At 39.2% G+C, this 26,971-nt stretch overlaps 2 protein-coding genes and 1 non-coding gene across 3 annotated transcripts; 1 reads left to right on the plus strand and 2 right to left on the minus strand.

Annotated features, from left to right (window-relative positions):
• Positions 1-1,927: 1,927 nt before the first annotated feature.
• LOC131149010 (L-ascorbate oxidase-like) lies at positions 1,928-7,475 on the minus strand. Its single transcript, XM_058099044.1, has 5 exons — positions 7,015-7,475; positions 6,764-6,856; positions 6,277-6,486; positions 5,224-5,418; positions 1,928-3,081 (listed from the first exon to the last, which is right to left on the minus strand). The coding sequence occupies exons 1-5, from the start codon at positions 7,303-7,305 to the stop codon at positions 2,122-2,124; spliced, it is 1,749 nt and encodes a 582-aa protein (XP_057955027.1). The 5' UTR covers positions 7,306-7,475; the 3' UTR covers positions 1,928-2,121.
• Positions 7,476-12,935: 5,460 nt separating this feature from the next.
• On the minus strand, positions 12,936-26,968 carry LOC131148362 (uncharacterized). The gene is made up of 4 exons (XM_058098076.1): positions 26,759-26,968; positions 17,123-17,204; positions 16,637-16,747; positions 12,936-13,267 (listed from the first exon to the last, which is right to left on the minus strand). The coding sequence occupies exons 1-4, from the start codon at positions 26,966-26,968 to the stop codon at positions 12,936-12,938; spliced, it is 735 nt and encodes a 244-aa protein (XP_057954059.1).
• LOC131150010 (small nucleolar RNA R71) lies at positions 17,602-17,709 on the plus strand. The gene has a single exon (XR_009135397.1). It is a non-coding gene; the product is annotated as a small nucleolar RNA R71 (small nucleolar RNA).
• Positions 26,969-26,971: the final 3 nt, after the last annotated feature.

The raw sequence follows: 26,971 nt of genomic DNA on the forward strand, positions 1-26,971 counted from the left end.
TGGTTTTAGGGGCATGCACAAGGCTGCAAACAACAGCAGAAGCAACAGCAACAAAGCCAGCATGTTGGTTAGGGTTTTGGAGCTAGCTTGGAGGGCTGAAGCGTGGAGATCTTGGGGCTACTTTGGGGTTTAGTTTACGACAACCAAGGTTAGGTTTCTAGGGTTGCATAGGATCTTTTGGGCAAGGTAGTGGGGAGAAGGGTAATGGAAGCAAGCTATGGGGAGTAGGCTCTGCTAGAGGCAAGGTAGTGGAGCACGGCCAAAGGGAGCCAAATCGTGGGAGTAAGGTTGGAAGGGGGCAAGGTAGTGGAGCATGAGGCTGTTTGGGAGATTTCACTTGGCAATGGGGAAGGAGAGTGGGAACCAGTGAGCTAGCACAACATGGGCTGCAAACAAAAAGAAGGCCCACAATGGACCTCAAAATGAGAAATGGCCCAAATTGGGCTCCTATTAACAAAAAGGCCCACAACAGGCATGAGTCACAAGTTAGGCCAAATTAGGCTGCAATTTTAAATTAAAAACCCCGATTATGAAACTAACTTTGGAATATGTCACATGTTTGGAGATGAATATAGGTGAAGGAGGTTTTGATGCAAGCAACCCGAGAGTCAGGGTCGGCTCTGCCTTTAGGCAGTTGAGGCGCCCGCGTTTTTGGGTCCCAAATTTTTTTTTAATTAAATAATATTAGCATTATTTATTATGCTCTATTCCCATAATTAGTGATTTTGCATCTCAAAAAGTTAGAAAAATTAATTTTAAATAAAAATAAAAATTAAACAAAATATTAAGGGTATTGATTAAATCATTCACCTAGAGCCCCATATTATGAAGAGCCGGCCCTGGCGAGAGTGAAGCTCAAGACCTCATTTTTGTTTTTTTTGTTTTTTTGTTGTTTTTTGCTCTTTTTGGTTATGTTTCACATATAATGCAAAAAAGGTGAATGTGACTAATATTTTGCAATGTAAACCTAGTGGATGGATATTCATATCAAGGTGGTGAGAGGGAGAAAATCAAAACAGATTATGGAGCTTCTGCTTAGGTGAAGACCTTAGAATGCACCCCCACTTCTTAAAAACATTTTTCAAAAACTTAATTGGATGATTTCAAAAAAAATTTAAATGAGAATATACTTCGAAAAAGACCTGCTTCCTTAAACTGACAATTTTTAAAGCAAAAAATTTTGTTATACAATGGCCAAACAAATGACGTGTCTATAGATTATATTAAGTAAGAATATGTTATAAAATAAAAGTAATGGTCATATTGATTTCTCAATTAATTGTTTACGGATTAGCTCTTTAAAATTAGAAAGATTAAAAATTAAAATACTTTTATAGCTTCATTTAAATGATAAAATAATAAAAGGCATAACTACTTAATTAGCATTGAAATTCCACACTAACAAGATATTTGAATCATGAACCTTTAACATGCACGTTCCACACTTGAAATATCCCTTGGGGGTTCACATGAAGTGCTTGGCACATATGTATTAAAACTTTTATTGTCACCTACTTGACCAAAAACGTCATTTAAAATGATTTTACTTCATTTACCTCACATTAATGTTATGTCATTACATGGTAATTAAGAATGTAAAATACTAGGACTATAAATTATTGCATAGAAATGGACCCAAACGCTTAATTAAGCTAAGGGCTATAAATATAGGCTATGAAAATTATTGATGTGACATTCCATTGTGGGTAATAAGAGGGTGGGGAACGGGCCAAGGAAATATAAGCTAATTTTGAACACTAGGGTGAATGTGGCTGCGAAATTTTATTGAATTAAAGTTCCAACATGTATCTGGAGACAAAAACATCATGCATGGCAGATGCTAAGAATTCTTTCTGCTATTCTTATCCCATATCACTAGTATATATTAGAGAAAGGGAAGGCCGAAGCGAAAAGATATAGCCAGATATATTCTCAATATATAGTCGTTCTTTGACAGTCACTCAATTTTATTTCCTAAACAATATTTCTATCACTCTGAATTGCAATACATATATAAAAAGTTTCAAAGCATGAAACTTGATGAATCCAAAAAATTTAAACATGGCATCAAACTAGCTAGTGGTACTGTATATTTAAATTGCCTCGCCTTGCCTCGATCTATCAATTCCCGGTTTTGTCCATTAGCAGCTTTGCAGTCAAGCCGCATGCAAGAGCTTGGTTAGGTATGTTCTTGATGTAGCGAATGCCTTCGGCAAAGACCACACCCATGCCCATATGTAAGTGAGGCTCTATGTGACAGTGAAATGCCCATACCCCCGGATTATTCGCCACAAACCTCAAAGCTGTCCACCCATAAGGAAATATCACTTCAGTGTTCCTCAATGGTGGATTCTTCACGTTCAGTTTCTTCTCATCCTCCTTCGAAAACTTCCCTTCCCCTTGCCCCAACACCCAGAAGTCATGCCCATGTAAGTGCCATGGGTGAATTTCGCTTACATTCTCCGACAGTGCATTCGCATTCTGAAGTATCACGTCGATCGTGGTGTTGAATCTAAACACGTAAACCCCGTTGCCGTAGGTGGAATTAGGGTTTACAGCCGGTTTCATCACATCGTAATCGATAGGGTAATTTTCGGGTGGTCTTCGATGATCGTAAGCATTTCTTAGGCCAAACTTCATTGAACCCAAGTAAGGTGTGGGGGGCAAGGCTAAGGAGATATTGTTGATGGCCCACTTGGTGTATCCGTCGATCTTGTTTTGGGTGTTGAGCAGGACGACCCGACGGCTGTAGTGGATCGGAGGGGCGGGGGAGCCCATTAGGGCTAGGATTCTGTGGGAGAATGATTTGCTGTGGTTGTAGTCATTCCAACGAGGTGCCACTGGTGGGGGTGATGTTGGGAGTGATGATGGTGGAGTTGAATTGTAATTGAGGATGGTTAGGGCTTGAGAAGTGTTGGGCTGTCTTCCTCTCACACTCGCTGAGACCCAATAGTTCATTGAAGGGTTTTGGTCTGTTTTGAGGAGCACTGAGTAGGTTTGTCCAGAGTAAATGTCCAAGTCATCCACAGCAAATGGCTGCACATAGTTCCCATCTGCTTCCACCACCACCATCTTGTGATTCTGAAAAAGTCAAAAAAAAAAAAAAAAAAATTGAATGACAAAAAAAAAAAAACATTAATTATCTTCTTTTTTAATATCCCAAAATTCTATAGAACAGCTAAAAACTAAATACTCAAAATAATCATTTATTCTTTTCAGCTTTTCTTATAGATAAAAATGTCAGAGACTTAAAAAACCAGAAAGTGACTTCTATGGGCATGTTCGATCATCTGTTGCGGATTATGCTTCGATTTTCCACTTCCAAACTTCTCAAAACAAACAAAAACTAAAAGATCGCCTTATTTTTCAGTTTTAATTACTAAAATATTTTATACATTTGCATGCCAGCAATAATAACCTGCAGGCTGCAGCTAGCTGAGAAATTCAGGAGGGTGCAGGCAAGGCGGGAACTCCAGAGTGCAGAGCAGGAGTTAGCTAGTCCCTTCCCAAGCAAATGCAGAGAGAGAAAAGGGTTTTACTCTTATAGATAGTAGCTTTTGGAAAAGCAAAGATAGGCAGGGCTATATAAACATATGAAGTACTCTGTTGAAGCTGTCTGCATGCATGTGTATTTTAAGTGTAAGGGTAACAGGGCTCTGCCTGCTAAAGCAGGGGTCTCTTTTCACATGCAGTTGTCCCATTTGGGGTGCTGCATGTGCATAATCTCAGCCAGATCAACCCCGTGATTTGACGATCCTCTGAAAACACAGTTCCATCTTCCGGCCTCTCTATATGAATACATTATGCGCAGCTTAATTAGACCACAGTGGCTGATTTTTTTACAATGAACATATGAAAACCCCTAATCATTGCTTGGTTTTCTATCCTTCCTTTTTCTTTTTCTTTTCTTGACATCTCTTCTCTCTTTTAATTTGCTACCTAAGTCCGTTTATTGCTACGGTCACCACTTTAAACTTTTGTTACTTCTCTTAGTGATCTAGTGGGGGACCTGGCTAATACTTTTTGGTGAAATTAGAAAATATTATAAAAGTAAAAGAAAATTTTGAAAGGATCTACCTTTATGTTGATTGGTTATCAAGAATAATGAGAAAAAATTTTTAATATATCAAATCAATCAATAAAATTTTGATTTACATTCACATATGGGGTTCTTAGGAAACATTTTAATTATATTAGAAAAAATTTGTATATTTTAATTAATAGTATTTGATAGAGAGAAAGAATATAATGAAAAACGAATTTGCTTATTTTCCTTTCCTTAAAAAGGAAATTTTCATCGAAATTGAGTCAATGAATTTACTTTTAAAAAAAAAGACTTTTGAATGAATCTATGAGTTTGGTCATTCCATCTTCCTTTAATATCAAATAATAACCCAACTTAAAAAATATTATAAATTAGTGAAGAGAAACGTAATTGATAATGATGATTAAGATGGGATATGAGAGTGCTATTCCTTCTTGTTTCCTTTTTTTTTTTGTTTTTTTCCCTATTCTTTTGTTGATTGTTAGTGCAATCTAAGACTTTCAAAATCCGATGGGAGAGAAAGATCTTCTCTCTCCTCGAAACAAGTAAATAAGACATCTGAAATCTAATTTTATCATGACTACTTATTATATGATTACATAGTATTATATATCATACTGTCACATCTCATTATTTAGTCATTCACCTTAATTAGAAGAAAAAAAAAAAAATCTATCCTTTTTGAACTTGTCACTCAGAAATATTATACAAAGAAAAATAATATAGATGACTCCATGCCTAGTGTTGATTTTACATACACTTGTAGTCTATTCTTTCTCAAAATTCTCACAAATGACACATTTGAAAAGTTCAATTCTCTCAAAAGTAAAAACGCGTTTTTAACTTACTAATAATTATTTAGGAGAGGCAAAGATAGATTTTGAAATGAAAGATAGACCCGTGGAAATGTCATTTTTTTAAAAAAAAATTAAGAAAAAACGCCATTATAGTACATCAACCACTTCCACAAGGACTCCACTTTTCAAAAGACAAGAAGAAATATCTAAGATATGGAATAATAATAATATTATTATGTGGCCCTACCCAACAGGCAGCTGTGAGTGACAGGCATGTGAAGATAATAATTATCATATAAAATTAAAGCCCCTTTAAGAAGAAGAAATGATTAATAAGACACGTAAAGTAATAATTGGAAAAAAAAAAAAAAAAAGAATTACCCCGATTTGCACGTTGAGGGCAGAGAGCGACGTGGTGCTGGCCAGCCTGAGCCTGTAAGTCTTGTTGGGGAGGACGGTGAGGATGTAGGGTGCGCATTGTTCGCTTCCGCTAAACGTGCACTGATTGGACGAGGAGTTGCTAAAGTGAGCCGCTAGGGAACAGTTGTACTGCCCCCTCCCGTTGATCAGTATACTCTGAATAATTAAGCAAGGAAAAAAGAAAAAAGAGAAAAAGACTTGATGAGAAATTGGAGAAACAGGTCAACAGCCCTTTTAACCCTATAGGCAAGGCAATAAATGTTGACTCTTTTGATTATTTTATCATTAAGGATAAAAAAAGTCAAAAACTTTTGATGATCCTATCATTTAGGATCACATAGTCAAAAAGTTATTGCGTAAATAAAAGAATGTATCATAGATTTTTCTCTTTTGTCAATGTAAAATTATGTATGTATTATATATTTTAATCACGTATACTTAACGTATGTGCAAGATTGTACGTTGTTTCGCCCCAAGGCGTGGTTCAAGTGACAAAGCGTTTCCTAAGGTGGCAAGGTGTTTCCTAAGAGTGCCGCTTGACGGTTAGCTTGTAAAAAATCTCACGAATTCGATTCTCGTCTTGCCGCTCCTGAATTTACCTTTCTTGTGATATTGTGGGGTCAGCTCCACAGGGCACAGGAATAGTCACAGAGCGTAAAACACACGTGACACCCGACGATATTCAAAAAGTAAAAAAGATTGTACGTGGTTTCATAGGCTACGTAGACAATCAAGTAGTCATAATTAAGAAAAGACTCCTCAATGAATTGACCAGCTAGGAGATTTCATAATTACCCTATGTACTTAGGTTAATAAGAACCGGTCAATTTTCAGTTAAGCGTTTGATATGATATCTAATATCTTGGGATGCTCCAAGCTGAGGTACAAATTTTCGAGAAGGCTAATTATAATGTCCATAATTAAGATAGTTAATATAAATATATTGGGTGTATTGCAAATTAAATCTGGATTAATTAGCAAATGTAAAGCTAATTAAAGAAGCATAATCGGTACCTGAGGTTCCCCAACCCAGCGGACAGGTTTGGCGGAGAGGGAGACCTCTTGGTCACGGGAGCTTTTGTGCCACCAGTCGCTGAGGAGGAGGCTGAGTTCTCCGTCGTAATGGAATGGCTCCTCTCCTTGTCCGGCCTCTACTATCAGCGACCCATACAGCCCTGCCGATCTTTGCATCCCCAAGTGTCCATGGTAAAAGAATGTTCCCGGCTGCACCACCCACCACCCCAATTCCCATTTGTTCATAATTATAATTAAATGATATTTTATATGTGAGTTCACGGTGAAGATCAAAAAAAAGAAGAAGAAAAAGGAAAAATCAAAGAAACAAGAAACCCCAGCTGTAATGCACTGCAGTAATATATATTATATGGAGCCAGACAGCTATAAATCAAGCCGTAAGTGGCCTTTACCCCTAATTATATGAGTATACGTGCGTTCAACACTACTCCATTTCCTGCTAATTACCGTAAACCCTTAACTTTACCTTGTCAACTATGAACCTATAAGCGAAAGTTTCTCCAGGATTGATCACGCACTGTGAAATGGATGCAGTTCCATCTGCCCACGGCGTACCAAACTGAAAACACAGAAACACAATGTACACCGACTTAATTACAAAACAATAAATCATCAATTTTACAGAGAGAGAGAGAGAGAGAGAGAGAGAGAGAGAGAGAGAGAGAGAGAGAGAGGGAGGGATGAATATATTAATAAGAAGGAAATGACATGAAGAACCTGGCGAATGCCATGCCAGTGAATGACGACGCCCTCGGTGTCAAGCTTGTTGGTGAGTTCAACGACGAGGGTGTCCCCAGTTTTGGCTCTGATGGTGGGGCCGGGGAACTGGCCGTTGATGCCCATTACCACATTCTCTAAGCAGTCCGGAGACCAGAATATGTACTCCACTTCCCATTTGAAGTGCCTCTCTTGCTGCCCCAGACACAAACACGACTGCCACCAAAACGACGCCACACACACCCCCACAACCAAAGCCCAGTAGCCGCCTCCACTTCCCAGAATGCCCATTAGTTCTCACCCTACCTCCTTCAATTCCTCCTCCGCCCTCTACCGGCAAAGCGATCGGCCGGAGCAAGGAAGAACAGACCAAAAAACAAAAAGCAAAAGTTGTACAGTGGTGTGAATTGAAGTGGTGTGGACTGGGCGTTTGATGGAACAGACGAGGCGCTGAATGAGTTAATATAGAAAAATAAGCCAGCTACCTTTATATTAGGCCTGCTTCTTTATTTTGTACGTCTTGATTTGCCCTTTTTTTTTCTTTGAATTTGTGGTTATGGGTATATATTCTTCTCTATTCACTCATAGTGCATGATTGGGACATTGGGACCAGGTCGTTGGCGTGTGAGCTTCCATGTCTTTCCATTTGGAATGCCAACATTCCAAGCAAAAAACAATTAAAAAAAGACCAAAAATACTATCCATATTGTCTTCATCATCACTTTACCTTCATTTATCAATATTATTAATTGAAGAAATTGATCCCATACATTTTTTTTTATTCAATACTACTAAAATATTTATTTTCTTAGTGAGTTATTTAAGGAATTAATATTCTTTCAAAAGTTGTTCATAATTTCATAACTATCCTCCATTCTCTACACAAATCTCTTTGTTATTAGTATTCATTTCCCTAAATTTAGGGTTACAAAGAAAAGAAAAGAAAAAAAAAAACCCCCAAATTTGAATTCTCAATTATCATGCATAACTAATCACGAAAATGTAATAATAAATTCACTCCAACTCAATAAGTTTGTTAGGAAACCAACCATTTGATTTTACTCAATCAATTAATTATTTAATTTAAATGATAACAAATAATTTTCTAATTGTGGATTACATATATATACATATGTTGCGGGATAAAATCAGTGGGACTGCTCTTTTGACTTCCGTTGACCTGAAATGGGAAAGGAAGAAAGGCTTGGAGGACCCGGGGTATACTCCGGGGGATCGCTCTGATGCCTAAGTAAGGGAAATGCTTTAGAGAGGCAAAATGCAACAGTAAGAATGGGTGTCGAATGACTTTCCTTGGCATCTTCCCCATGTCCCTTCTTATAGTGGTTAGGGTTGTCCCTGGAGTTGATTTGTCTTTATGGCGCGGCGGCGTGAATCACTTTCGGGTCATAAAGTGTCTACGTGTATTACTCCGCCCATTTAAGGTGCCGGCGTGGATCTCTCCTCCTCTTTATTGGATTGGAGTTGATTGCTCTTGTCAGCAGGTCTGACTTGGGGAGTGATGACTAGGTGTTGACTTCCTCTTATAAACTAATATATTTTGGGGCACATCAGTTGTCCCCCCCTAGTTTCAAATTTCTAAAAGGAATTTTGAAAGTTTCTGTGTCCTCTTCTCATACATACTAATCGTTCCTCCCTTATCTTCAAAAATAATTTATTTATTTATTTTTTTTGGAAGTATATGTTGCTCAGCTGGCTAATTCCAACCTGCTTCAGCTGATCCGAGCAGACAATGCGTTTCGAATGGCTTGCCAAGTCGAGGAGGGTGTGGTGCAGCATTTTCGAGCCGAACCGAGGGAGGACGGCTGATCCAAGCCGTTAATGGGGTTCAGATGGTCTATTGAGCCAAACTAAGGGAGGATGGCTGCTCCGAGCCATATCGACATGCAACTTATGCCGAGCTGGCTGTCTCCGAACTGCCCTTCTCGAGAACCTGTGTCGAGTAGATATCCTCGAGCAACTCAGCTTGCTCGTTCGTGCCGGATGGATCGTCCCGACCAGATTCACCCAAGCTACTCTCCGAAGCGTTTGTGGCCGAGCCGCTGCTCGGGGCATTTTTGTTTTTCTGCCAAGCTACTCTTTGGAGCAATCTTTGCCAAGCCGTTGCTTCGAGGCTTTTTGCAGAGCAAGTTTTTTCCGAGCTACTCTCTAGGGCGATCTTTGCTGAGTTGTTGCTCCGAGGCTTTTTTTCGAGCTGTTGCTCTGAGCCTTTTACCGAGCTGCTCTTTGGAGCAATTTTTGCCGAACTGTTTTTTGCCGAACTACTCTCTGAAGCAATTTTTGCCGAGTTGTTAATCTGAGGCTTTTCGCCAGGCATATTTTTGCCGAGTTGCTAACTGGAGCAATTTTTGCCGAGTTGCTAACTGGAGCAATTTTTGCCGAGTTGCTATCTGGAGCAATTTTGCCAAGCTATTGCTCCGAGGCTTTTCGCTGGGTAGGTTTTTGTCGAGCTGCTAACTGGAGCAATTTTTGTCGAGCTGTTTTTTATCAAACTGCTCTCTAGAACAATTTTTACCGAGCTATTTTTTGCTGAGCTACTCTCTAGAGCAATTTTTGTCGAGCTGCTCTCTGGAGCAATTTTTTGTCGAGCTGTTGCTCCAAGGCCTTTCACCGGGCAAGTTTTTGCCGAGCTACTAACTGGAGCAATTTTTGCCGAGCTGTTGCTCTGAGGCTTTTTTCCGAGCTGCTCTCTGAGGCAATCTTTACCGAATTGTTGCTCAGAGGCTTTTTGACGAGCAAGTTTTTTCCTAACAACTCTTTGGAGCAATTTTTGCTGAGTTGTTGCTTCGAGGCTTTTTAGCTGCTCGATGTGCTGTGCTCATTTTTCGGGTGGCCTTACGAGTCGTGCTCATTGGTTTGACCTTATCTTCCTAATGAATTGTGCTCCTTTCTTGGGCTATTTGGTGGCCTGACGAGTCATGCTCGCTCGTCAGCTGGGCTTGTTCTGCCTAATGAGTTGTGCTCATTTGTTAGGCTGTTTGGTGGCCTCACGAATAGTGCTCGTCTGCTGGGCTTATTTTGCCTAATGATTTGTGCTCATTTATTGGGCTATTGGTGGCCTCACGAGTCGTGCTCGTCAGTTGGGCATGTTCTTCCTAATGAGCTGTGCTCATTTGTTGAGCGTTTGCGTGACCTCACGAGTCGTACTCGTCAATTGGGCCTTACCTGCTTGATGAGCTGTGCTCATTTATGGGGCTTTCGGTCTGAATGCCTTCAATTTGGCTACATCTGCCTAATGAGCTATGCTCGTTTATGGGGGTGTTAGTTTGACTGTCTTCAATTTGGCCTCACTTTCCTAATAAGTTGTGCTCATTTACGGGGGTGTCAGTCTAATGCTTTTTCGAAGCGACGTTGTAGTCTTTTCGCGACGTCTTCCTTCTTGCAAAAGTGTAATGAATGCATGTTAAATCGACCATACCTCGGTAAGTCGCGAATTCTTGGAATTAGCACCACGTCAGCATATGTACGGGGATTTTTCATATCTTTTCCCTCGAGACGCACATCCCTTTTCTGCAGGCGAACCTCCTCAAGATGCCAACGTCCTCAGGGATCCGTGCAAGTTTTTCTATATAAAGGTGTGGGCTCCTTCATTTGCTTCTCATCTCACCCAAAGGGTTCCTTCTTTTCGTTAGGTATGCTCCCTTTCGGCCCCTTTCCTTGGTTGTTTTTCTCCACTTTTGTGTTGAATTGTATGTTTGTTTTGCTCTTCATGTTCTTCACTGTTCTTGTTAGAATTTTGCCTTATTGATCTGTTTTTGCATAGTGTATGTCTTGTTTTCATGCAAAGTCTATCTGTTTGATCTTGTTTGGCACATTGTCTTCCTTGTTTTTGTGGGAGGCTCTCCTGTTTGATCTATTTGCATAAATTCTTCATATCGTTTGTTCCACATTCCGATTTTGTTATGGAGTCTTCCTCGCACCCATCGAGGGCTCCAGCCACAGTAAGGAGCGCTCGATGTGACCTATCTTCCTCTGACATACAAAATGTTCGGTACTTTTTTGCTATTCCCGCAAACATTATTATTAGGCTGCCCACCATCTCGGAGTTACCCCTTGATCCGGGCCCCAATGAGATCTTCTTGTACATGGACTACCTGGACTTAGGTCTTAGACTTCCTTTTCCCCCTTTCATTTCTGATGTACTACATTTTTACTGCATAGCCCCCTCACAACTTGTTTCGAAATCCTACCTCTCTCTTGTGTGTTTTTTCGTTCTCCTACCAGACAAGGTTATTAGCCCATGGTGCCTCTCTTTCGGAGTTACTTCAAGATGAGAACGCGCTCTGTAGAGAAGGAACTATACTACTTCAACTCTTTATCTGGCTATAAACTCTTTACTCTAGGCAGTTCTTCCATACACAATTGGAAGTCCTGGTACTTCTTTGTGTCTGGGGAGTTGAATTATACGAGCTCTCGCATTTGGTATGCTCCTCTTGATGGCGATGTTCTCTCCCCTTTATTTATTTATTGCATATGCAGGGGCTATGTGTAGGGTACCCTATTGCTTACCTGTTTCTTTTTTCTATTTTAGCTCTAGTGCGTCATATTCCTCCAAGACTCTCTCCCGGCGAGCAGGCCATCTTGAAAGAACTACAAGCCCTTTGTCAGCAGGGGATAGTCCCTCACGAGGAGCTGCTCAAGGAGCGAGTCCTTGTGCAGTGGGGGATCAGCCTCGTTTCCCCAATTCTTATCTTGCCTTTGATTTTTATATATAGATATATCCAAATATTTTCACTGTTCTTGGTATTCTTATCTCCTCTTCTACCATTGTAGATATGGATTTTAACAAGTATGAATCTCTCATGGGGGCAGCCAAAAAGCAAAGGGCGAGCAGGAGTAAGAAGAAGAGAATGGAGCTCGAAGGAGAGTCGTCTTAGAGGGAAGTGACCGCTATAGGCGACAGTGAGGCTCATGCTGTGAAGAACATTACAGCAGCGCATCCCCCCGATCCCTATAGTTTATAATGAGGTAATTTTCCACAAGCCGACCCATTTTGCTCCCACGCTGCGCAAGGCGGTCCATGTGGAAGATTTTGTGCAGGCCCAGTGTTCTCTACTCGACGTCCTTTCAACGAAGATTTGGCACACCACCTACCAGGAATCTATTTAATTCATGTTTTTTGATTGCACTCTTCTTTTTCTCCTTGGAGTTTTTTATTTTTATTTTTTAACCTGTTCTTCCCTTTTTTTTTCCTCAACTGGAGACGATGGCCTTGGCACAAGAAGAGAAGGTTGCCAAGATGTATCGACAAACCTTGGATGCCCAGGAAAAGTATGTTGTCTCCTAGAATGAGCTCTGCGATGCCGAGATCCGTGTGCAGGCCCTTCAGGCAGAGATCAAACGGATCCATAGGGAGAAGCTACCTGTTGTTGCTGCTGATGCCACCTGAGCTACAGTAATGGAGTATAAGGATTCAACATGGTTTGTCATGGACACTGCCAAAACTTATCGAGTAGGGTTTAGGAGGTGCCGAGAGCAGGTGAGGACTATGCACCCTCACCTTCCCTTGGATGGTGTGTGTTCACACTGGTACGGTGGTGAGAGTTTCGATTCCATGGAAGAGATGGGCGAGGAGGGCAAGGGGAAGGAAGAGGAACCTGGAGAGGGGAGCAAGGCAAGCTGATCTATTGAAATAATTTCATCTGTAGCTTTATTCAACATGATGTAATGCATTTTTAGTTTATTGACGTTACAATTGTTGTATTGGGTATTCTACTACTACGTTGTCCGAAACGCTCAAGAGTAATATTTTTTTTTAGCATATCAAAGTTTTACTTATTTTTAATCTTTGTTCCCTCTACGTCCTCTAATTTGTACATCCCTAATTTTATTTTTGTTGTGACCCGGTACGATCCTTCCCATGTTGGTTTTAGCTTGTGCGGCCCTAGTTCTAGTGGGCTAGTTCACGCCTTCCTGAGGACCAGGTCTTCGGGTTGGAAGTTCCGCACTCTTACGCGGGTATTGTAGTACTTCGCTACCATTTGCTGGTATGTGGCAATTTTCAAGCTTGCCTGCTCCTGTCTCTCTTCTAGTAAGTCTATCTCCACCCTGAGCTCTTCACTGTTGTTTTTCTCATCAAAGTTTTTCCTTTGCCAAGAGGGGATCCCCACTTCTACAGGGATGATGGCTTCCACACCAAACGCGGGCATAAATGGGGTTTTCCCTGTGGCTGCTCGTTGGGTAGTGTGGTATGCCCAGATGATGCAGGGGAATTCTTCTACCCGCCTGCCTTGCACTGAGTCGAGCCATGTCCATAAGCTATACAATATCATTCAATTCATGTTGTCCACCTGACCATTACTTTGGGGGTGTGTGACTCGTTCTGAGTTGTGCTTCCAAGTGCAGAAGTGTCAAGTTGTATCAAAGATGAGTCCAGGATCGTATTCCACAGGGACCACTGAGTATCAAAGTATTTATGCAAGTTTAGTGAAATCCTGTTGCTGAAAAATGGGGTTTGAAAATCTTTTTGGTCTTTAATGATTTTGAAAAGTGAGAGAAGCTTGAGTAAACTTGAAACTGAAATTTTATCAATTTTCCAAAAATGTAAATCTAATAATGCAACCAAAACTAAATAGATTAACTGAAACAATTTTACCAAACACTCGGGTTACGGGTTCAACGTCTGTTTGCTTCCACCCTTTACTAATTTCCTAGGTCTTACTCCTCTTCTTGTTAATCCAATCAAGGCATTAATAAGATGAAATTTTATTACTAAAGATCGAGTAAATTGGTCACATCCAAACGAAAGAAAATAAAAACTCGCATTAAGCATCAACCGAATTTTATGTAAAAATTAGTTGATTAAAATCCTAGATTAAATCAAGGTTTTTATGTGCCTAACGTCAACAACAAAACAAGAAATAAGAGCCAGCGATTTATCAACTATGCCTTCAATTTTCGGTTTCAACCAAATAAAAGTTTATCAATAATATCTTAGGAGAACTAATAAACCATGGAAAACAAATGACGTTGACCCACAACCCGAGTTACCGAACTTAACCACTCATGCTTGCAATCCCAATTTTTCGAGTCAAATTAATTCCACAATAAACCATTGCAATAATAAAATAAAATAAAAACAAATTAAAAGAATAATATTCTAGTTGTATACTAAAACTAAAGAACTAATTAATCTAACCTAAAATCATTCCAAACATTAGCTTCAATGTATACTAAATTAAACAATTTAAAGTAATTTTGAATCATTCAAAATAACAAAATAAAAAGAACAAGAATTTAATTAATCCATAAACTATTCAAATAATAAAGTGAAGAAAAATATTCAATCTGATATTAAACTAGACAAATAAAGTATTGAAACAACCATTAAAAAAAATACCTAAACATAAAAGAGAGAGAGAGAGAGAGAGAGAGAGAGAGAGAGAGAGAGAGAGAGAGAGAGAGAGTGAAGGTTGCAGTGAGAAGCTCTCCAACACAGCAACTGCTGCTGCTGTGATCTTCCTTGTGCAGCAGTCCGCCGCCCGCAGCAGCCCCCCACACGACTCCCTTGAAGATTTCCCTAAAAAGAAAACCTAAAAACTAGTTCCTTTCCTTTTTTTTTTCCTTTCTAGTCCCTTTCTTTGACTTTTCAAAGCAAAAAAGAAACAAAAGAAACAACACAAACTCACCCACACACCCAGCGCCCAGCACTCAAAAGAATGACCCGGCTGCAAGGCCAGGTCAAATCAACTCATCTATTTATTTTATTTTTTTCTTCTTTCTTTTTTTTGTTAACACCTAACCCATTTTTAATTTTCAAAGCCAATTTTGACCTAGTAAACGTCTGTATCTCTCAAATCTATAAACATGAAAGTTGTAGATCTTCATTTCCTCTTTCTCTAGAAATTTGAATCGTCTCGATCGGAGCTCAAACGAAAAAGTTATGCGTGAAATACGAACAAATATCGGTTTTAATTCCCGGGACTTTTCTTGCGATAAAAAATTATCAAAAATTCGTAAATTGCACAATAAAACTCAAGAATGATAATTTTTACACTTTATTAAAATATTAGACAAATTTGGATATTTAATTAAAAATATAATCCGTAAAAACCGAGTTAAAGTGCCCAATTACGTAGTTTTGACGCGTAAGCACACCTCCCAACTAACGTTTTGCTAGTCTCTAACAAATAACATGAATGCATTCAAACCAAGGGAGTGACAACTAAAATTTCAATACTTATGAAAATCACATGCCATGAAAAATATGCTCAATGAGTTTAGGAGCACAGGACACTAATTAACCCAAGTTAAATATCAACTAAAAAATTTATACACCATCTAAGTAACTCAACCAAGGTAATGGAGTGTAACACAGCTTACGTGTACACGAAATGGTCAGAACTCCAAAATTGACTACCAATAGGCATTAACGGTTTCAATCACAACAATTAGTCAAAGACAACCGCACGGTCTTACTCTAATTCAAAATCATTGTATTGACGGCTTTCACACTATTACACTTTAAAAGGTACCCACTTTTTTTTTATTAGTTAGGACCCCGGTAGTAGGTAGCCATTTCCAGTGCATAAATGTATAACGGTGGCTTTCACGCTACTACGCTTCAAAAGGTACCCACTTTTTTTGTTTAGTTAGGTCCCCGGTAATAGGTAGCCCTTTCCAATACACAATTGCTTCCCTTTTTTCTTTTCTTTTTTTGATTTTTTTTTTCAATCAATCCCTAGCTTGTTTCTTATTTTCATTTGCTTCAATCCCCCCTTTTTTTTAAGCCATTAGGATATGGTTCATTAGAGTCCCAAACAATTGAAGTGTATATCGACCAAAAATGGTCTAAGGTAGTCGTTCTAAGTTTTCTAACCTGTGTAGTGTGTGTAGTAAGACTTTCAACCTCCTTCCCTTAGATGAAACTAAGTGAAATGGATAAAAATCTCTTTTGATTTAAACCTTTTGATTGCACTACATCCTACATGTTCCATATCCTCAAGGAAAAAAAAAAAAACTTGGCATGTAACGTTCACAAATAAGGAATTTAGCATGCTTTGAGCTCCATAACAGTATTTTCCCAAGGTAAACCAACATATGTTTAAAACATGCAAACCACAGGATAATTTCTCTTCCACCCCCCCCCCCCCCCCAACTAAAATGGAACATTGTCCTCAATGTGAAAGTATAGGGGAAATAGAAAAACTGTGCACGGGAAAAGTAGGGCATACCTAGGTGGAGAAATAATGGAAAAGGAAAACTGAACTAAAGGAAAATGTTCCTATCAATAAACTGAAAATAAGACAGAATGAAACAAAATGAAAACAAAGGAAAGCAAAACATCATAGTGTGTCTGGAGGAGGCGTAGGAGGAATTTCGTCCAGTGGGTGTAGATTTATAAATTGAACTCGCGGGTCTCCAAATTTGTGCCGCCACAATGGGTAAGTTTTGTTATCTGCATAGAAATGATCTCTGAATAAATCAATGCTCTCCACAATATCAGGCAACACATTTTCAAATTGTCTTTCTTGTTTTAACAAGAAAGGATCCTTATCAAGTATAGTTTCCAGGAAATATACTTCTTTAAGAACCGGTTTTTGAGGAAAAGTTTTCGGAATAGTTACCTTTGGTTCTTTAGAAGCATTAACATTAAAATTTATACCTGGTTCCTTGAAGGTTAAACGCTCACCATTATGCTCAACTTCTTCATTTGATGCACCAGTCACCTTACCACTGTTGAGATTTGCTTTGGCATTGCAATCATTGGCATTTGCTTAAATAGAGGATAACGGTCCCATTATTGCAATATGCACTTGAGTATCTAGCTGGGCTTGAAATTTGGATTCATCTATCTCCAAAGCATTCAATAATGTGTTCAGCCTAGTCAAATCGATGCTTATCTCGTTGATGGCTTGAGAAGTTTGAGAGTTGATCACATTTTAACTTGCCATGAACTGTTGCAGGCTAATAGTTAGCTGCTAAATGGGATCTGCCATTTCCCTTCAATGCATTGGAGGAGGCTGATTTGCAAAGTAAGAGGGTCCTGAGTCTTGGCCAGATGCTACATAAGGAATGTATTAACTTTGCTCCTATGGAGATGGCCCCACTTGGTCATTTTTCCAGCTGAAATTTGGATGACTCCTCCAACCTGCATCGTAACTATTAGAATAAGGTTCAGAAGAAATCTCAGAAACCATATACACCGGATTAGATTGATCAAGAAAAACTTCCTTAAGAGCAGGAATAGTTGGACATGCATCAGTCACATGCCCTAGATCCTCACATATGCTGCATTTTTTAGAAGATGATGGTAAAACATGCATTTCATTTACCTCCTTAAGCTCAATGGAATCTAACCTTTTGGACATCAATGCAAGCCTAGCATTCAAATCATCAACTTCTTCCAATTGATACTTACCACCCCCACTAATACATTTTTGCTTTTCAGGTCTATCATACACATCAGAGACAACCCAAGATTGGGTGTTTTTAGCCAAATAATCAAAATAGTCAAAAGCTTCTTCAGGCCCTTTATTGAAAAACTCACCATTGCACATTGTTTCTACAAATTGCCTCATCTTTGGTTGCAACCTCTAATAGAAAAAACTGATGACCCTCCAATTCTCATACCCATGGTGAGGACATGCATTTAAGAGTTCTTTGAAACGTTCCCAACATTGATAAAATGTTTTCACATCCTTTTGGCAAAAATTCATGATTTGTCTTCTCAAAGCATTACTTCCTTGCATGGGAAAAAATTTCTTTAAAAACTCAGTTTGCATTTCTCACCAAGTCCCAATGGATCTTGGCCTTAAGGAATAAAACCAGGTTTTTGCCTTGTCTTTTAAAGAAAAGGGAAACAATTTCAGTCTTATTACCTCTTCAGTGCATGTTCTATCCATGAATGTGGAACACACTTCTTCAAACTCTTTAATATGCAAATATGGGTTTTCAGATTCAATGTCATGAAAATGAGGTAACAATGGAATCATCCTAGGTTTAAGATTAAAAGTTTTTGCATTCAAAGGTAGAATAATGCAGGATGGGGTACTGGTCCTAATAGGTTGAAAATATTCTCTAAGTGTCCTATTAGGGTTCTCCATATCATGAGGTTCATTCTCAGTCATGGTGCTACGTGTGTCAGATGGTGATTCAAGTGATTCAAGTGAAATAAGTTCACTCAATGATGAGATGGATGAGTTTGTCCTAACTAGTTTAAATGTGTTATCTCATGCCCAACCAGTCATACAAACTCAGTATAAACGCAATAAAAGCAAACAGGTCAAAGGAGAGGAAGTAGATGTTACCCAGGCTCTGAAGACATTCACAGCTCTATAAGTACCCTCTCTGAAATCTGAGAAATACTTTGATGACACCAATTGGTCCCCGGCAACGGCGCCAAAAACTTGACTCATTCTGAGTTGTGCTTCCAAGTGCAGAAGTGTCAAGTTGTATCAAGGATGAGTCCAGGATCGTATTCCACAGGGACCACTGAGTATCAAAGTATTTATGTAAATTTAGTGAAATTCTATTGCTGAAAAATGGGGTTTGAAAATCATTTTAGTCTTTTACGATTTTGAAAAGTGAGAGAAGCTTGAGTAAACTATCAAAATGAAACTGAAATTTTATCAATTTTCCAAAAATGTAAATCTAATAACGCAACCAAAACTAAACAGATTAACTGAAACAATTTTACCAAACACTCGGGTTACGGGTTCAACATCTGTTTGCTTCCACCCTTTACTAATTTCCTAGGTCTTACTCCTCTTCTTGTTAATCCAATCAAGGCATTAATAAGATGAAATTTTATTACTAAAGATCGAGTAAATTGGCCACATTCAAACGGAAGAAAATAAAAACTCGCATTAAGCATCAACCGAATTTTATGTAAAAATTAGTTGATTAAAATCCTAGATTAAATCAAGGTTTTTATGTGTCTAACGTCAACAACAAAACAAGAAATAAGAGCCAGCGATTTATCAACTATGCCTTCAATTTTCGGTTTTAACCAAATAAAAGTTTATCAATAATATCTTAGGAGAACTAATAAACCATGGAAAACAAATGACGTTGACCCACAACCCGAGTTACCGAACTTAACCACTCATGCTTGCAATCCCAATTTTTCGAGTCAAATTAATTCCACAATAAACCATTGCAATAATAAAATAAAATAAAAATAAATTAAAAGAATAATATTCTAGTTGTATACTAAAACTAAAGAACTAATTAATCTAACCTAAAATCATTCCAAACATTAGCTTCAATGTATACTAAATTAAACAACTTAAAGCTGTTTTGAATCATTCAAAATAAAAAAATAAAAAGAACAAGAATTTAATTAATCCATAAACTATTCAAATAATAAAGTGAAGAAAAATATTCAATCTAATATTAAACTAGACAAATAAAGTATTGAAACAACCATAAAAAAAAAAAATCTAAACATAAGAGAGAGAGAGAGAGAGAGAGAGAGAGAGAGAGAGAGAGAGAGAGAGAGAGAGAGTGAAGGTTGCCGTGAGAAGCTCTCCAACACAGCAGCTGCTGCTACTGTGATCTTCCTTGTGCAGCAGTCCGCCACCCGCAGCAGCCCCCCACACGACTCCTTTGAAGACTTCCCCTAAAAGAAAACCTAAAAACTAGTTCCTTTCCTTTTTTTTTTTTTCCTTTCTAGCCCCTTTCTTTGACTTTTCAAAGCAAAAAAGAAAAAAAAGAAACAACACAAACTCACCCACACACCTAGCACCCAGCACTCAAAAGAATGACTCGGCTGCATGGCCGGGTCAAATCAACTCATCTATTTATTTTATTTTTTTCTTCTTTGTTCTTTTTGTTAACACCTAATCCATTTTGAATTTTCAAAGCCAATTTTGACCTAGTAAACGTCCGTATCTCTCAAAGCTAGAAACATGAAAGTTGTAGATAATCATTTCCTTTTTTTCTAAAAATTTGAATCGTCTCGATCAGAGCTCGAACGAAAAGTTATGCACGAAATACGAATAGATGTCGGTTTTGATTCTCGGGACTTTTCCTGCGTTAAAAAATTATCAAAAATTCATAAATTGCACAATAAAACTCAAGAATGATAATTTTGAGACTTTATTAAAATATTGGACAAATTTGGATATTTAATTAAAAATATAAGTCATAAAAACCGAGTTGAAGTGTCCAATTATGTAGTTTTGACGCATAATCAGTGTGCCACTGAACCAAACCAGAGTTTAATGGACAAGTCAGAACATAATTTTTTGAATCGCTCATTGTCGAACTGTCTCCCGTGATTAGTGACTATGGCCAATGGGATTCCGAACCGGTAAACCACTGATGTCCAAACGAGCGTGTGATGTTTCGCTCGGTTATGTCGACCAGGGCTTCGACCTCTACCCACTTAATGAAGTAATTGATTGCCACCAACAAGAACTTCCTTTGGCCGGTGGCTGGAGGTATAGGTCCCAAGATGTCCCATCCCCACTGGGCGAAGGGACAAGGACTGGTTAAAGGGGAGAGAGGATTGGACGGCACATAAGGTACTCCCTCGCACCGCTGGCAGTTGTCACACCTTTTGACGAACTCGACCGCGTCCTTCCTCATTGTGGGCTAGTAAAATCTGTGCCGCAAAGCCTTGTAAGCTAGAGCCCTGCTGGCTAGATTATTTCCACATACCCCTTCGTGGATTTCCCTTAATATGCACTCTCCTTCTTTATTACTCAGACACCGAAGATATGGAAGCATTATAGATTATCTATATAGCTTTTGGTTTATGAGTGTGTACCTATCCACCTTCCTCCTCACCTTTAGGGACTCCTTTTTTTCCTCTAGTAGGGATCTATCGTGGGGGTATTGCACCAGAGGCTCCAGTCCCATTCGTTGATTTCAGAGTCCAGCAAGTTGACACTGCCCTCCTCATATGAGGGTTTTCCGACTCACTCTAGGTAAATAGCAGCTCTCCATTCCAAGCTAGTGGCTGAGGCTAATTTCGTGAGCGCATTAGCCTTGGTGTTCTTGGCTCTTGGAACGTGTTATCGAACTAAATCAATGTCTTAGCATATTCTTGGGCCTTGGCTAGATACTTCTTCATTTTCTGATACCTAGCCTCAAATTCTCCTTTATCCTGCTCTACCACAGAGGGGAGAATGTAACGACCCAGAAAATATTGATATTTAATGTTAAAGAGAGAGGAAAATGGAAACAAAAATGGAAGGAGGCAGTAGGCTTGCGTTCGCCAATGACATCGCATTTTGAAGATAATAATAATTTCAAAAGATTACCAGAACTCGTCGACGAATACAGGGCTTCTTTGACGAGTGCATAAGGAAACTCGTCGACGAATACAGGGCTTTGTCGACGAGTACATAAGGAAATTCGTCGACGAATTCAGGGCATTGTCGACGAGAAAATACCGAGAGGGGGTATGGAGCAGCCTGAATTTCATCGAAGAATACAGGGACTCGTCAACGAATTTAATGAAAGACTCGTTGATGAGGTGACATGTCTCGTCGACGAATATGATAGTATAAATGGAGGGAAACCGAAAAATTTCGTCATTTTCAGCGCCCCTCTCTCTCTCCTCTCTCTCTCTCTACGACTCTCTCTCACTTATCTCTTCGTTTTCGGGCCTGTTTCTCGCCAGATCAAAGATCTGAGGCTATCACGACACTCCTGGCGAGATTCTCTACAAGTCTGTCGGAGCGGATCGTCGGGAAAACGAAGTTGGATTTCATCCCAAATTCAGGGTAAGGTATTTTATTCAGTTTTTGACTTCCTGGCAGTTATAGGAAATGATGTAAGCTAAGAAATACTGATGTTTTGTTCTGAGAGATTGTATTTTCAAGATGTTGATCTAGGAAACCTGCGTGTATAGAGCCAAAATTTTTAAGGGGCTTTCCAAAATTAATGTAAGGGAAATATGCTATGCTAGGAGTTTTCATAATGCTATTAGAGATTTCATCGACACATGTTTATACCAGTTTATTATACAGTATTTACAGATAATGAGTTTAAATACTTGTGTGGCCTAAGTAGACTTTTATGTGACAATGCGATTTATACTTACGAGGAAAAATGTAAAATTTGAATGGACTGATGACTGTGAGCAGAGCTTTCAAGAGTTAAAGTAGCGGTTAGTTTTTGCTCCAGTACTGGCTATTCCATCAGGGGAGGATGGTTTTGTGATATACAGTGATGCCTCTTTGAAGGGTCTTCGATGCGTGTTGATGCAACACGGAAGGGTCATTGGTTATGCGTCTAGACAGCTTAAAGAATATGATAATAATTATCTTGTCCATGATTTAAAGCTTGCTGCAGTGGTGTATGCTTTCAAGATCTGGAGGCATTATTTATAAGGTGGAAAGTGCGAGATTTTCACGAATCACAAGAGCCTGAAATATTTCTTCACTCAAAAAAAGTTAAATATGAGACAAAGAAGGTGGCTAGAACTTATTAAAGACTTTGATTACACAATTAGCTACCACTTAGGAAAAGCAAATGTAGTGGCAGATGCCCTGAGCAGGAAATCAGGGGGATCCGTGCTGGCAGCTATGGAGATTCAGCACTTGATTCTGGTGGACTTGGAGAGGCTCAGTATAGAATTGGTGGAGGAGAGTCCTCAGGCAGTTATTTCCAGCTTAGTGGTTCAGCCTACATTTTATGAGAGGATTAAGGCAGCTCAAGATGATGACATAGAGTTGGCAACAGTGAGGGCTAGAGTACGTGATGGACAGGGTGAGGAGTTCAGCATATCAGATGATGGAGCTCTGTGATTTCGTACTAGGCTATGTGTTCCTGCAGATACTGAGATCAAGAAGACTATACTGGAGGAGGCACACAGATCCCTATACACGATTCATCCCGGCAAATACTAAAATGTACAGGGATTTGCGAGAGTATTTCTGGTGGAGTGGAATGAAGAGGGAGATAGCTGAGTTTGTTCAGCAATGCTTAACGTGTCAGCAGGTTAAAGCTGAGCACTAGAGACCAGCAGGACAGTTGCAGCCATTGTTTATTCCGGAGTGGAAGTGGGACCACGTTTTTATGGATTTTGTTACGGAGTTACCACCAGTGCGGTAGGGATTGAATGCAATTTGGGTAGTTGTTGATCGTTTGATGAAGACCGCCCATTTTATCCCTATTAAAATTGGTTATTCCATGAACAGGTTGGCAGAGATATATGTTCGAGAGATAGTTCGTGTTCATGGAGTACTAGTATCCATAGTCTCAGACCGAGATCCTCGGTTTACTTCACAATTCTGGAAAAGTTTTCAGGAAGCTATGGGTACGCAGCTAGCTTTTAGCACTGCTTTCCATCCCCAGACTAATGGTCAGACGGAGAGGACCATTCAGATATTAGAAGATATGCTTTGTGCTTATGTGCTTTATTTTGGGGGCAATTGGATTCAGTTTATGCCATTGGTTGAGTTCGCTTACAATAATAGCTATCAGGCTAGTATTGGCATGGCTCCATACAAAGCATTATATGAAAGGAGATGTCGTTCTCCTCTCTTTTGGGATAAAGTAGGTGAAAGGCGAGTTTTGGGTCCTGAGATAATACAACAGCCGTCCGACAAAGTTTGATTAACTAGAGAAAGAATTAATACAACACAGAGTCGGCAGAAAAATTACGCAGATACTCACCGCCAGAGTTGGAATTTGATGTGGGAGATCGAGTATTTTGAAGATAGCTCCTTTGAAAAGAGTTATGAGGTTTGGGAAGAATGGCAAGTTGAGCCCTAGGTATATTAGCCCTTTTGAAATACTTGAGAGAATAGGATCAGTTGCGTACAGGCTAGCTTTGCTGCCAGCTTTAGCTAGTATTCATGACGTGTTTCACGTTACCATGTTAAGGAAATACGTCCCAGACCCATCCCACATCATTAGCTATGTAGAGATAGAGCTTAAGGATTCATTGGCGTATGAAGAATACCAATACATATTTTGGATAGAAAAGTTCAGACTTTACGCACTAAAGAAATACAGTTAGTTAAAGTTTCGTGGAAGAACCATGCTATAGAGGAAGCCTCTTAGGAGCTTGAGGAGCAGATTAGACAGAGATACCCGTAGTAGATAGTTTTTAGTTTATATATGTAATCTCCCAGAACATAAATGTAACCACGGTATTCCTCCGCCACAAGTGAGGGCATGAAATAAAATAAGTAGACCCCTTTTTCTTCTATAAAATGATGAAGTGTATTGATGAGATCCAGCTAGTAAATTTCGAGGACGAAATTTTGCAAGGAATGGAGAATGTAACGACCCGGAAAATATTGATATTCAATGTTAAAGAGAGAGGAAAATGGAAACAAAAACAGAAGGAGGCAGTCGCGTTCGTCGATGACATCGCATTTTGAAGATAATAATGATTTCAAGAGATTGCCAGAACTCGTCGACGAATACAGGGCTTCGTCGACGAGTGCATAAGGAAACTCTTCGATGAATACAGGGCTTTGTCGACGAGTACATAAGGAAATTCGTTGACGAATTCAGGGCATCGTTGACGAGAAAATACCAAGAGGGGGTATGGAGCAGCCTGAATTTCGTCGATGAATACAGGGGCTCGTCGAAGAATTTAATGAAAGACTCATCAAAGAGGTGACGTGTCTCGTCGACGAATCTAGCAGTATAAATGGAGGTAAACTGGGAAATTTCGTCATTTTCAGCGCCCCTCTCTCTCTCTCTCCTCTCTCTCTCTACGACTCTCTCTCACTTCTCTCTTCGTTTCCAAGCCCGTTTCTCGCTGGATTGAAGATCTGAGGCTACCACGACGCTCCTGGCGAGATTCTCTACAAGTCTGCCAGAGCGGATCGTCGGGAAAACGAAGTTGGATTTCATCCCAAATTCAGGGTAAGGTCTTTTATTCAGTTTTTGACTTCCTGGCAGTTATAGGAAATGATGTAAGCTAAGAAATACTGATGTTTTGTTCTGGGGGATTATGTTTTCAAGATATTGATCTAGGAATCCTGCGGGTATAGAGCTAGAATTTTTAAGGGGCTTTCCAAAATTAATGTAAGGGAAATATGCTATGCTAGGAGTTTTCATAATGCTATTAGAGATTTTATTGACACATGTTTATACCAGTTTATTATACAGTATTTACAGATTATGAGTTTAAATACTTGTGTGGCCTACGTAGACTTTTATGTGACAATGCAATTTATATAGCTTTTATAATATAGATATATATATCATACTATACTGAATGCATGAAAGTAGACAGTATATACAGTTTACATAGTTTTTCCCAGTGTATGGAGTTATACAGAATATGCAGATACAGATATATATTCACATAATATTATATCGAGAATTGTACATGCATACACAGCTTTTATACGAATAGTTTCATGAAATAGATATATATATATATATATATATATCTATATACATATATATATATATATATATATATATATAGAGGTACCATCAAGATGCTATAGATACAGTATACAGAGTTTATAGTATTTACATTTTAGAAAGATAGTATGATGGTAATTTTGGAAACATGGCAAAAACAGTAAATGAGTATATATGTATATATGTATATAGTATCAGATCCCTGTGGAAAGATTACAGATAGATACAATACAGATATAGATTACAGAGCACGGTACCATTGCTATATACAGATAGAGTGTAACCACATATCTCAGATAGTGTGTGGGCACCATCTAACTGTGCTCGGAGAGGATGCAGCTCCCCAGTACACTGGATAAAGGGGGCTAGTTAGACGAGGTAGCAGCCAGTCCCGCACCTAATGTAGAGTATATTGACTTATCTGGAGGGCCGACCAGATAGAGTCCCGCCTACGGGCCGCACAACCCTATCATGAGGGGTCAAATCATACCGTACAGAGTCCCAGGGAATAAGTACAATTATATATATGTATACAGTTTTACAGTATATGATGAGTATAGTATGATAATATCAGTATGAAAAGTAGAAAATACAGACGATACAGTATATTTTAAATTGAGAAAGAAAGATATGCTTTACAGTTTATTTATTGCATTACAGTTTAGTTGCTATTTTTAAGTATTCTTAACTTAGCTGCCACACACTAATAATAGCATATTTCTACTTACTGAGCGTCGACTCACCCCATTACTCTAACAATTTCAGGTGAGCCAGTTAGGTAAGCAGATCAGGCTCGCGGATAGAGAGATTGTTTGATCACCCTGGTTTAGGGTGAGTTTTTGACAGAGTTGGGTATATTATGAATAGATGATGATAGAAAGGCATTTTTGTATGGCTATGGTTTGTAGACACTAGATTCTGGTGTTGTTTTGTACATATGTAAATGATGGTATGATTTGTGTTTCCACTGCTTAAGTATGAATGTTGATACACAAATATATATATATTTAAAGTGGTATGAATTTTGAGGTCGTTACACTGAGAGTCACTTGATACCTTAATCTATGCTACCCCTAGTGCTTCTGCCAAACATAGTCCTACTAACAAAGCTTCATACTCAGCGTCATTGTTCGTCACCGAAAACTCCAATATTAATGCATAAAGAGTCTTTGTACCATCCGGTGTTGCGAGGATAAACCCCGCTCTTCCTTCGGCTGCATTAGAGGACCCGTCAACGTGTAGTGTCCATACGTCTGACTTTCCTGCTATCTCAGGTGGTCTTTCGGCTGTAAAGTCGGCTAACACATGGACCTTGATAGCAGGCCTTGGTAGGTATTGTACATCGAACTCCCAATACAATGGACCACTTCATCATCCTCCCCGAACTCTTCGGCCGCTGAAGAATCTGCCTCAGTGGTAGGTCAGTCAACACAATTACCTTGTGGGCCTGAAAGTAGGGCCTTAGCTTTCGTGCGACACAAATGATGGAGAAAGCTGCCTTTTCAGCCGTACTATAATTCTTTTCGGCTCCACTCAGCACCTTGCTAGTGTAGTATATGGGTCTATGCTGCCTACCTTCTTCTCGAACTAGGACCGAGCTGACTGCATTTGCCGTCGAAGCTATGTATAAGTAGAGGTCTTCTCCCATTTT

The sequence above is a fragment of the Malania oleifera genome, chromosome 2, assembly GCF_029873635.1.
Source record: "Malania oleifera isolate guangnan ecotype guangnan chromosome 2, ASM2987363v1, whole genome shotgun sequence".
NCBI classification, from domain to species: Eukaryota; Viridiplantae; Streptophyta; class Magnoliopsida; order Santalales; family Ximeniaceae; genus Malania; species Malania oleifera.

Coding starts and splice junctions, on each gene's coding strand:
- LOC131149010 (XM_058099044.1), bottom strand. CDS start 7,305: ATGGGCATTCTGGGAAGTGGAGGCGGCTACTGGGCTTTGGTTGTGGGG. Junction 6,857..7,014: donor ACTGGCATGGCATTCGCCAG/GTTCTTCATGTC, acceptor CTGTGTTTTCAG/TTTGGTACGCCGTGGGCAGA. Junction 5,419..6,276: donor GCTGGGTTGGGGAACCTCAG/GTACCGATTATG, acceptor TTAATTATTCAG/AGTATACTGATCAACGGGAG.
- LOC131148362 (XM_058098076.1), bottom strand. CDS start 26,968: ATGGGAGAAGACCTCTACTTATACATAGCTTCGACGGCAAATGCAGTC. Junction 17,205..26,758: donor CCTACTTTCAGGCCCACAAG/GTAATTGTGTTG, acceptor CCTGCTCTTAAG/GAAGTTTTTCTTGATCAATC. Junction 16,748..17,122: donor TTCTAATAGTTACGATGCAG/GTTGGAGGAGTC, acceptor CCTCTATTTAAG/CAAATGCCAATGATTGCAAT.